At 25.8% G+C, this 13,591-nt stretch overlaps 1 protein-coding gene across 1 annotated transcript in view; it reads right to left on the reverse strand.

The window, feature by feature from the left end:
- Positions 1–384: 384 nt before the first annotated feature.
- The window catches only part of LOC122711380, a 54,072-nt gene continuing 40,865 nt past the window's right edge, over positions 385–13,591 (reverse strand). The window contains exons 2-4 of the mRNA XM_043930129.1: positions 6,254–6,446; positions 3,664–3,808; positions 385–1,402 (exon numbers count right to left, since the gene is read on the reverse strand). Coding sequence (XP_043786064.1) covers positions 1,131–1,402; positions 3,664–3,808; positions 6,254–6,445 — 609 coding nt within the window. The 5' untranslated portion in view covers position 6,446 and the 3' untranslated portion in view covers positions 385–1,130. The remainder of the gene's footprint in view (positions 1,403–3,663; positions 3,809–6,253; positions 6,447–13,591) is intronic.

Consider the following 13,591-nt stretch of genomic DNA (forward strand, 5'->3'; position numbering starts at 1 on the left):
TAATGCATCTATTCTATGTATACAACATGTTTGTTTTATATATATATATATATTTTTTTGTACAGAGTTTTCTTTGGTTTTTGAAAAAGAAGGAGTTAGTCTTTTTATAATGATAACAGTTTTCAATTGCATGCAAGGTGTTCGATTTAAGAATTTTTTTCCCCTATTTGTGTTATAAATTAATATAATATATCTTTTGTCATGGAAGAACTATAATTACTCATTATTTTCCTTATAATTAGATTCCTAATCTGCTAACATTATTACGTACAAATCAATATACATATAAATATTTCTGCAGAAAAATAAATAAAACTAAGTAAAACATTCATAAATTGTCAACAATATTTAATACTTTCTGAGATAAAGTAAAAAAAAATCTTATTTAAAATACCCTTAACATTTATTTCCTTCAACATTAAATGATTTTAAAGTTAAATCAAGATTGCAAATTTTCAAGAAAAATTTTCTCTCTACATATAAAAGGTTCGTTCATAAAATTTTATGTCACGTTGATCGACTTTGTCTTCAGAAACTGCGATAAGAAAGTTATTCCACTCCTTATTTCCTATGCAGGATCTTTCAACTATTATTTGCATCTATAAGTAATCGAAAGAATCTCTATCTACTACGAACCATCGTACAATATTCTTTATCCAAGAAGAGTAATAACATCAATAAAACGATATCGTGGTTAGATAAAGTCCGAACACCAAGCGTACAAGATAGAAAAGTGCACTTTCCTCAGCAACGATTCAAGCTGAGTACATGTATGCATGATAATATATATGTATATATATATATATATATATATAGTATGTGTATGTATGTATATACATATATACATATATATATATAGAAAGTTATAAAAGATAAAAGAATCGAATATAATATACACGTGTAGACTCTTATTACCATTTACTCTCCATTTTACTTTTCAGAAGCTTAATCTATATTTTTTCGCAATTTTCTCTTTAATCCTTCTTCATCTATTTTTTCTTTTTCTTTCTAATTTGGTTTACAACGATTCATAAGTTCTCTTTTCCATATATATATATATATATATATATATACTTTCATGATTAAGTGAATCCATTTAATTAGCCGGTGTATTCTAACATCGATCATTATTAGGCTTCGTCGGAATGAGAGCTCTGAGAGCTGCGTTTCTTGTGATTGCCATGGTGATGATGATGATGCTGATGATGCTGATGATGATGTTCAGGATGCATTAACGCGTCGGTCTCTGGTTGATTCTGGTGACCGACCAAAAGATCCATCGTACCTCGCGGAAGTCCAGCTTGATCATTGGTGGGAGGCGGAAGTGGCGTCGCTACAGGGGACTCAGTTGGTAATGGGACGCAATGCAATACGTAGCATCTGACACCAGCCAAAATGATCCCTAAAAATTAGGAAAAAAATTAAAAAAATGTTTTATTGTACTATGTTTTAAAGAGATATTTAAAATTATTATTGATCAATAATTATTATTTTTGATAATAATTCAATAATGAAAATGATCAAAACAAGTTTTTCCCAAAGAAATTATTAAAATTAGAAATTTTCAATTAAGTTATGTTCTCATATTTTTAAGACATATTGTACAGAGATAAATAATAAAGTAATAATTTAATATCTGACTAAATATTTGGATTCACTACTGATAGATGTACATTTGCATACATATTATATATGAAATCCTTTGATATTCTTAATTAAAAATTTAATATTCTATAAATTTTTGTTATATTTATACATATGTGTGTATTTATTCACTGTTTTAGAATAAAGATATAATTGCAAGTAAAAGTTTTCGCGAATTATTCACTAGAAAATAGTAATTGTTTCATTAATTGAAAGTAATTGTAACATTAACTTATAAAAATAATTAACTCGCAAAAGTTTCATTATTAAATGAATTCATTTTTAGAATTTACATTATCCAAATATTTATATTAATAAATAAATTTTTTTATAATGACAAACATCTCGTACTTAATTCAGAAATTTAATTACATATTAATTTAATAATACGAGAATATATATACAATTCAAATTTGTTAATTTAAACCTTCGTTTAATAAAGAAAATAAGCACCTGTGGTTTATGTTGCGATAATTTTCGTAGATTTCGTAACCATAATTAGTTTAGTTTTACGCAAATCCGATCAAAATTTATATAGAACTTCCGAAAATCCGTAGAAAATTTATGTTAATCATTCGTCTATAAATTTCTCATTAATATCGTATAATTAATATGCTTTGAAGTATATTTTTCGAATTTAATTCTCCCCATCGTTAAGTTTACGATTGCGCTTTGATAATCGTTGCATATGAATTTCATCGAGATACTTTAATGAATGCAAATATTACAAAGTTTCTTAATTACATCTGCATTTAATGGTTGGAAATAAAACAACATTCTATCATCGAATTAGATAAATGTATGTAATCTTTTTTTTCATTGATAATCAACAATTTAATTTCTTTCATGAAAATGTATTAATCGTATACGGGATCTGATAATTATGTAAAATTTTTGTAAATTTTGAAAAAATATACAATATTAAATAAATAATATAATTAAATGAATCTGAAAAAGAAAAGAAAAGAAAAATTAAAAATAGAATTTTTTTAGTAATTTGGTAAAAAAAAATTAATAAATTAATTAATAAATTTTTTTAAACAAAGATGAATATATCAAGAAATTTTTAATTTAATTTTATTTTCATTTAAAATTAAAAAGATTCAACCAATTAAATCTTTTTTTACGTGAAATTATTCCATTTCCTTTGTAAATACTCACATATTTTTATATATTTATATATATATATATTTATATATATTCATTCTTCATCATCATAAAATATAATATTATATATAATACTCGAAATTAAATAATAAAAAGAAAAAGAGGAAAGGATTTATCCACATAATGAGAATTAAATTTTTGTTTCAAGAATCTTATTAATTTCTATTTCAAAATATCAAACAATAACGATAATAAACAAATAATAGCAATTTTCATGGAATGAAAATCACGTTATTCAAATTTTCTCTTGATCGAATCAAATAACAGACATCGTTTTTATTCGCAATTACAATGGTTAACTGAACTGTAACTTGGTTACCTTGAAACGGCAGGAATACGATTGGTTTATAAAATCTTCGAGAAAGACGAGAAAGATCTTTCCAAGCTTTCTCATTGTCCAAGTATTTCACTTCTACGAGTAAATAATAGAAACTTTATTTCCAGAGAAGCGAAGTAAAATTTTTTCAATAATTTTTTATAGATTTATCGAATCGTATATTATATATTCAAATCACAATTCACTTTAAAATCCTTTTAAAACACATCAAAATGAATAAATTCTATATAATGCCCATGCATGTCATATACATCATTATCAATCTTGCAATCCCTTAAATTATTGAATTGCACTGTTCACGATATTCTTTTAATGATTTATTTAAGATATTTATTTAAAGATTTATTCTTCTTTTCTGTGCATTTTATTCGAAATCAAACAGAAACAAAGAATGATATATTTCCTTGACCCATTCTCCTTTTCTATTCGTCAAGGAGGAACGAATCGTTCTGGCATGAGTTCAGCATTTTCTTGGTACAGTTTCACGGAATAAGAAAAGGGAAAAAATGGCTCACCCAAGAGAAGTAGAATAGAACCCGCAACGAGCAAAGCGAGTCTATGATCGGTAGTCGTCGCACCCGGCGCAAGTTGGACCAGACCAACAACTAACACCACTGCACCCAACAATAGACACACCACAACTGCGTGCAGCCCAGATATCTGTGAATAACGATGCCTCCATTTAAATATTTCCACAAATCTTTTAAGTTTTTGCGAATTTTCCTCTTCTCGAATTCGAGAAATTTGGATTATTCGTTTCTCTTCTTAAACATTTCAATAGAATGTTGACGTATGTACTGTTCACTGCAGGAAAGAAGTCTCGCGGTAGAACGAATGTACGGATCTGATTGGTTAATTTGAAAGGAAACGCCTATTTTCACACACATCTTTGTTTTATGGTATTTGTCACATATATACTAGTCCAGTAAAACGGCGATCTGTATTTAAACCTTATGCATTAGCGTAGACATAGAATCAAGAGAATTCTAATGTATCGATATAATATAAAAATTTTTTCATTTCTCATAATATACGTAAAATAATTATATAATTTATAGTTTAATTTATAAATGTAATTTTGTATTCGAGTTAAGATAATAATTGTACGAATATGAATAAACTAAACATACTATAGATATATTAATATTGTATCAAAATAATTAATAATTAATTTTCAAAAATTTCAACTTCCAATCTTAGATGATTATTTTAACGTAATTTTATAAATGAAAGTAATTTTTACGATTTTAAATACTCAAATTATAACTCTTCTACTACTATGTAGAGTGTAGTAATATCAGGATTCAACAAAGCGTCTGAAATGGAGATGGGCGGTTCTAACGAAGGGCCCCTCTTACTCTTGTGCCGTCCCGCGAGATTTCTTTCCAGCAGTGAACAGTATATTTGTGGAACAGTATATTTGAAAGATCGATTATCCGAGGGATAAAATGAATGTGAAAGTTGATATGCAAAAATGTCGAGACTTCTTTATTATATATAGAAGGTGTCCTAAAAATGTTGGAATAATCCATAAACTGTAGCTAATTTCAAGCAATATTTTCCTTTACGAAAACTTTCGTTACGATTTTGTTAACGGAGTGTGTAACCTAGAGCCATGACAGTAATGTTGGTTATCGACCGAACACGAACAAGTCCACAATCATGTTGAAGAAAATGTATTGGATATAATAAATATTTTTTTACCGATAAAAATTTATATCAAATTATATTATGAACAATGAATAAATAAATAAATATAATATTCAATACTTTCTTCGAGATTTGTTGCTTGTCGTGTTTAATCGATAATATATAGCTAATGTTACTGTTACTATACTACGCGTTATTCATAATTGATCAGTGTTTTTTTGTTAATAATTCGTTAATAAAGCCGTAACGAAAGCTTTTGCAAAGGAAAATGTTGCTTGAAATTATCTCAGGAATGTTCACGAATGTTCTAATATTTTTGGGATACCTTGTATATATGAGTTTATAAGTAGACTGCGGATATTTGTACGAAATGAAATTTTTATGAACGTGAGTAACGAGATGGAATAGAGATTTGGCTTATTCTTCAAATATCGTAATGCGCGTTATATTTCGAATATTATATTTTTGCACATTATGTGCAATATGAAATATTGCATTTAAATGCATAAATATTTGCAGTCATTTCTTTAAAAGAAATGTTTCTGTTGGATAAAGCGAGATAAAAATAGTTTTACTTTGTTTATAATTGACATATTCGAATAATGCGATTAATTAATATTATTACTTTTACTAATTGAAAAGTACACTGAATACAAAAAAGAATTTTTATACTATTATTATATTTATCACGTCATTTATTTAATTAAATCAAGATATATATATATATTAAATTTTGTATCATTTAATAGTACATTCTTATTACAAGAATTTGATACTATGAAAGTAAAATATATAATCTATATAATACGAATAGATAAGAAAAGAACAAAAAAATACCATTTTGCGTATTCCTTTTCTTTCATATCATAAATTTTATAAAATTCAAATTAAAATATCTAATAATATTTAAAATAATAATATTTTACTATAAGTAAAATATTTTTTACTATAAGTGGCTTAGTAATTTTTTTTATAGAAATAATCTGCATCGATTAATTGATTAAAAAAAAAATTTGATCTTCGTATGTCCTTCCAAATATCCACTAGCAAAAAAAATTAATAATTATATATTATATGTCCTTCTATATCATACAACTTTTATTATTATAATTTATAAGTTATTTGAAATTATCACATTAGTAAACTCATCCTGTGAATTATATATCTGTATACGTGTACAGTAAATTTTTCTTTTATTTTATTGAAAAAATATAAATATACAATGTAAATACTTTTTTTCACTGTATTAACCATACTATCCAAATAATAGCTTCAATATTTTTTTAAATATTCAGATAGCTTACTATTCATTATACTTATATTCACTGTCCATAATTGGACAGGGCGCAAAAATCGAACATTCGTGCTATCACGAAGCACACCCACGATGCGTATCGAGATCGATAAAATAGTCACGACGACGATTGGTCATTGCGACATATGTCGAGAAATTACCTTGCCACAGAGATATAGCTCGGGCAAAGGCTCGAGGTGGCTGTTGTGGCCATGGGGGCTGGGTGTGGGTGGCGAACCTTGAGGCGGTGGCATCCATTGGCCCCCCAGGTAAAGCTGACTAGGACGTTTTAATCTTTTTTCCTGCCGTTTACGCTCGTGGCGAACTGCCACCGCTGGCATTGCACCGATCATCCTGAAAAACAGCGAGGCAAAGTTAGCAAAATAACTAAAAAAAACTTCTCCACTTTGATAGCTCGAGATTAAAATGATATTTTCACTTCTTTTTTCTTTTGCAATCTTGTTTCTTTTTGAAGTGAGTATGAGTTTTTTTTTTTTTGTAATTTTTATTGATTAGATTTTAAGATCTTTACTTTTGAAATTAAGAATTAATTGAAACTTCGAAATATTAATAATTAAAAAAAATCTTTTATTTTGGTAGCTTAAAAATGATATTTTGTTTTTTTTTAAATTATGAATATTCTTTTTTTTTTTTTTTTTGTAATTTCGATTGATTGAATCTTGAGATTTTTATTTTGGAAGATTGGAAATCAAGAATTAAATATTTTTTTAAATATTAGTAACTAGAAACGATATTTTTCATATTTTTTTTGCAATCTTGTTTTTTTAAGGTTATGAATTTATTTAGTTATTTTTTTGAAATTTTGATTCATTGAATTTTTAGAGATTTCTATTTTGAACAGTTGGAAATTAAAGATTAGTTGAAATTTCGAAATATTTTAAAATTAGAAAGATTTCGAGATTTTTTATTTCGAATTTTTTTGTACATATCTGTTAATAATTCATGAATGTTTATGAGTTAAAAATATTTTAATATTGTGGTTCATTCAAAATCTTGAAAATTTTCAAAATTAAAAAAAAAGTTTTCGAAACATCTTGTTATTTTAGAATTTAAAATTCTCGAAAAAGAGATAAAAAATAATTTATGTAACTATGCACTAGGTAATAATATAAGAAATATTTTATATAGTAATTTAAATAAATAACTTATTAAAATTTATCGTTAAAAATATAGATTTATTTTTATTTAACTAATGATAGTTCAATTGAGTAGAAATATATTATATTCTTATATTTTTCAAAAGAAATTGAATATGCTCCACTAGAAAATTCTATGTTCGATACTATAATTCATCTACCCCTTCTTTTCAAGTGTGAAAGTACCTGACGCGTGTCGATGAATCTGTTTGCCCCAATTCCCAAAGTTTACACAAGATTTTACCGTTTTATCTTCCACATATGACGCATGAAAAATGATATATCATAATTCAGAGAATAATGATGATAACAGAAATTATTTTACATATAATTTTATATAATATCTGATAAATTTCATATTCTATATATCAAAGACAAAATTATTTTTCATATATTATTTTATTTGATTATAAATATTTTTTAATAAATATTTATTTATAAATTTATAAAAATATTTTGTTTTTATTTTTAATTTACAAGTATATTCGTTTCTATTGTATTAAAAATACTATAAAAAATTATTTAAAAAGTTTAATAAGATCTCAATAATCGAGTCTTAATAATTATTTCTTTAAATAATTTTTAAAGGAACAATTTACATGTACTTAGAAACATTGCATTATAATATAAATTCTAACAGCGTAGAGAGATCTATAAATATGTACAAGCCCGACTGTTTCTCATTTTCGTTTACTTTGATTACAATGAGAACACAGTTGCCAGTAGAATAACTGGTAACTAGTCAGACACATTGGATTCAACAACAAGATACGATTCTCTTGCAACATTCTACCAAATGAATATCTCTCAATGTAATTAAACTCTGTTCTGTATCGCAAACGAATTGTTATTTTAACATTAAGTTTGATTTGTACAACAAACAAATCAATTATCTTATTATAGTAAATTATCGGTACTCGCCAAAAAATTCATTAAATATCTCAGAAATATCTGGTTAAGATTCACGTATACACAATTTATTTAATTTATTTTTATGTAAATATAATTATATTTCGAATATTTGTTATTCAAAATTTTTTAAATTGAACTTGCTCTATTTCAAATAAATATAAATAATGAGTTTGGTAGTTGACTTCTTAAAAAAAAGTTACTAAACAAAAAATCACTAGATAGAAGATATCTTCAATTTTATAGAATTTATCGTATGAAAAATGAGAAACACAATATCCTAGTCTTTACATTTCCCTTGTCTTTCAAATTTTTCAAATATAATATAAATTTCAAATATATATAAATTTAAAATATCCTCTAAATAACAAATAACCTTGTTACAAATGGTTTAATACTAGAACTACCAAATAAATTTTGACTTGGAAACAATTTCATTTCGAAAAATGGTTCGAACAACCAATAATTCACTAGACAGAAATAATTGCTTTCACAGATCAAAATGGGTTACATTCATCGATCGATTTCTCGAAAAATGTATTCGATACTGTGATATCGATCGTGATTCTCATGAAACAGAGAACAGATAAAAGTTCCAATTTCAAAATTTTTTGACTCGAAAAATTGTTTCACCAATAATAATCTAGATAAAGATTCACAGTTTCTTTCACAAATCAAAATGGGTCATTCTGTTATATTCATCGATCGATCTCTCGAAAAACGTATTCGATATTCGTGAATGATATCGATCATTCCTGAAAATTCGTAAAATACGTTAGATTTCAAAACTTTTAATCCGAAAAATCATTCGACCAATAAATAATTTTTTTCACAGATCAAAATGTATGATTTTGTTACATTCATCGATCGATCATTCGAAAAATATATTAATATATAAATTATATACATTTAATCGAAATTCGCAGGAACTGAAACAAAAAATAAGTAAAAGTTTCGATTTCGACAAAATGATGGTTTATCAGTAATAATAGCAGTCGCGCTTTCGACGAGTTCGTGAACCAGGAGACGCGCTATGAACTTTAGTGACCCCAGATGACCCCGTCGGTCGATACGTTACTACATCCGCCCCCCTTTTCGCCCTGGTCGCTCACCAGCTAGCTGGAACCGTAGCCGGGTTCTATGGGGTTGCGCGGATCGACGTTAAAAACGAGGTTGCGATGCTTTTAATCGTTTCTCTGCTGTATATATATATATATATATATATATATGCTCCCATTGCCAGAAATCCTGGGGATTTTTGTTAAACGCCTGTGAAACGATAAATAAAAAGAAGGATCCAAGTTGTGGAAAATGACTTTCTCCTCGTGTTTAAACTATTTTTCGTCTTCGAAAAAATTTTCTTTCGAGGATTTCGTAATTATTCTTTTCGATCGATCGAGAAAAAGAAAAAAAGAAGAAAAAGAAAAAAGAGAGGATAAAAATTAAAGATTTGAGCGTTTCGTTAAACAAAAGCACTATGGACTATGTTCTTTCCATCTTTAAGATTTTTCGATGATTTTGCAATTATTCTTTCTGATTGGAAAAAAAAAATAAATAAATGAGAAGGAAAGAATTTATGGAAATTCGAAATTCTGTTTTGTTAAGCAGAAAAGATTAGAGTATAAGTCATTGGATATTGTTTATTATGTTAAATATTTTATCTTTAATATTTTTTTAAGAATTTTGCAATTATTTCCTTTGGTGATTGACCAACAGAGAAGGAAGAGGAAAAAAAAAAAAAAGAAAAATTTATGGGAATTCGATAGTGCTGTTAAACAGAGGAGAACCGAGATTAGAGTAGGTCGTCGAGATAGTATTACATGGTATTATCTAGGCGCAAAGTTATCGATATCCGAGCTTTATTCTTGTTTAACAATGATATCCACTCGATATCGACGGTTGCTTAAAAATCTTGACCGTTTATAAAGAGGAATAAGGTAATAAAAGATACTTTATCCTCAAGCTTAATTATTTATCTAACAAGATCATATTGATGAATTATAATATTGCTTTTAATGATTAGCATACTCTTTTCTTTATAAAACATTCACATTCCCATTATTTTCTTTTTTTTTTCTCGACAAATAATGTTAATGTTTCAATCTTTTTTCTTTCATTCTTTTTTTTTTTATTATTATTTATTATTTTAAACTGTAATATTTGTTTCGGAAAACGGAAATGTTTTTTCACGAAATATTTATTTCCATTCAATAATCTCTCTTTTACATTGTTCACTTTTTCTCTATGTGTTAAAAATTATGTTGTTTTGTCGTAAAATTCAAAATATTTTTCCATCAAATTTTTACACAGGAACGTTTAAGAAAATATTTGGCATGAAACGTATACCTTTCTCATATAAATAAAAAAAATAAATGTTCCATAAACGCAAGTGTGAGATTGAAAGTGTTGCAACGAAAATGTGAAATGTAAAATAATATATTTTATTTTTTTCCTTTTTTTTTTAGTTTCGTTTAAAAATATTATTAGATTATTTCGATATAGATCGATAAAAAGGTTGAATCCATTTTCTTCTCAAATTTCACGAACATTTTGAAATTATTGGGAAAACTAACCCTTTTATTTATTCTATCAAGCATTTTCGTATGCTCTATTTTTCTCGGTTATTCATAACTTTTATAATACGATAATTAATATTTTTTTAAATTTTATAATTTATTTTTTTATAAATTATATTATTATAATATAAAAAAAAATATAGGAAAATATTAGAAATATGTATAAAAATAAATGTATATATTTATGTAGAATCGTTTCCATTAATTTATATTTTTACTTTCAATTTTTAAAATATGGATTATATTGTTATATATTTGGGAAAAAAATTCTTTTTCATAAAAGTTTCAATCTTTTAATATTCATTCTTTTATATTATCTTTTATATTCAATAAAATAATAACAAATAAATAATCTCGCAGAAGAATATTTCCTATATTCTAAAAAAGAAACAAGATAAAAAAGAAACTTTATTTTTATTTTAAAAATGTAACAATTTCATCATTTTGTATTTTCTTAATTTTAAAAAAAATCAATCACCAATAACTGTCAAATTATATGAATATAATCAATTATCAATTATCATTCGTAAAAACCTTACATAAAATTCGTATAACCTTACATAAAATTTGTTGACACAAAAGAATATAATTCAATTTAATAGTAATACAATAATTTAATTATTTCATATTTCCTTTCTAATTTTTAAACAAATAATCGATATATCCAGTAATCTGTTTTATTTGCCAAATTGATACAATCAATTATCATATTTGTAAAAGATAACCTTACATAAAATTGGTTGGCACACGAAGAATATGTCACGAATATGTATTATTATGCGAAAAATAACTGTCTGAAATATTCCATTGCAATACATTTTACGCGATAAAGAATACCAGGAAGCAATTGGGAACTAGTCACTTCTCGACATAAATCTTCCTCGTTAAAGACAACTTCTCTCTCTGAATATTTCGTGCCAAAAATATAACATCTTACAGAATCGGATGTTATGCATATTCGCTCTAGCTCAGCCGATAATAAAGTACGAGTCGGTGAACGAAGCAACTTTTTATCCAGGTCGTTGAATTTGTCTTATTGCGCAGTAGAGCAAAAATCCATATCGCGCGCAAACATCATGGAAAAAGAAAAACTAATCTTTGTAGATGTATCTGATCCTCAGTTTTTGTTGCATGTCGATGAAACTATCCATTATGTATCGAGGCAAATTATTCAAAGACTGCTTTAAAATCTCATTTTTACATTTGAATTAATACGAGAAAAATGAAATAAATATTTGTTAAATATTGAATTGAGCAATAATACATTTTTTATTAATGACTTTTCGAAGGGATAGTTATTGTTATTGAGGATTATCCATTAATATAGCAAATTATTCAAAGACAAAATTGATGTTTCAATGTTTGAAATGATTGAAAAAATTACTTATTAATTGTTTAATAAATACAAGATTATACGAAAATTTTATTCGTTAAACGACATTTATTATCGATTTGAAATTTCATTGCCAGAAAATGAAATTGAAATTGAATATTGAATAATATTGAAAATGGTCGTTATTAATATAAATTTATCATTTTTTTTGGCTTATGATTTAATTGTAATATATCGTGTCGTATTATAAAAACGATTCTAAATATTTTTAAATTTTTTTTTATAAACGTTGCAATTAATTTTACTTTAGTCTCGATGAAATAATTTAAATTACGAATACTCTTGACAAAATTATTATGTTACTACAATATTTGGTTTAATAAGATAGATGACATAGAGAAGAACATCAAAGTAACGTAACATCAGGATAGGATCAAAGTGTGCTAAATAATTGTTACTTCATTATTAAGTTCCAGGTTAAATCAATGTCTGAAATTCTATCATAAGACTGAAATGTCATTATAGAATAATTATAAACGATCGATAAATGCTATCACGTTTAAACGTAAATTAAATTTTAAAAAATTATGTCAAATAAATAGAGCTAAATAAATCATTTAATATTCTATTTAAATAATTCGTTTTATAAAAAGATGTATTAAAAAAAAAAAGTATTGCAAGATGTAACGAAGGAAACAATTAAAAAAGATTAAAAATTTAATTGTTTCGAAAAAAATTAATTTTCGTTCTTGCCGTTAAACTTGAGTAATAATTCCTATCCTTTTATCCTCGAATTAATTAATCAGATACAGAACATTTGCTTTGATTATGATTATTAATTAAATAAATAAATTATTATTAATCCATATCTTATCGAATTGTATTAACAAATTTAATAATGTATTATAATACGTATTGTTAATTCATTAATTGTTTTCAAACAATTTTAACGATTTTAAAGAGATTTTGAGAGCTTGCTATCAAACGAGCTTTCCTGATAAAAATTCTTTATTCTAGAATTACTTCGATGGAACATATTTCTTCTAAAAACGAAAAGATGAATGAAAACTTTAAAGATTGTGGACATAAAGAAATCATGAAACGTCACGTTCGATCATGTCTTCGTCCGCATAGAGCAGTGTTTCTCAATCTTTTTACAATTGCGAATCTGATACAATCAAATAACTTGCGATTATCCTCATCTTTTCCTTGTATAAATTTTAAGACAAATTTTAAAAAATATCAAAAATCGTCGTTTAAAAATATTATAATGACTCTTCAGATAAAACACGTTTTTCTTCTTGATAATTGTAGCCAACTACTAGTTGAGAACCACTGGTATACGAAATGCTCGAGAAACTCTAAGTTCTTCGTCGAAGTCTTTTTTCTCCATGGAAAATTGATTTTAAGATTATTATTTAAATACGCGATTCACGTTGGAAATTCCAATATGTGTATAACCTAAAAAATTCGTTCAGATTAATTCAAATCAAGTTGAATTCAAGAGAATGGAATGAAACGAAT

This window comes from Apis laboriosa, unplaced genomic scaffold, assembly GCF_014066325.1.
Source record: "Apis laboriosa isolate Shangri-la unplaced genomic scaffold, ASM1406632v1 scaffold112_cov148, whole genome shotgun sequence".
NCBI lineage: Eukaryota > Metazoa > Arthropoda > Insecta > Hymenoptera > Apidae > Apis > Apis laboriosa.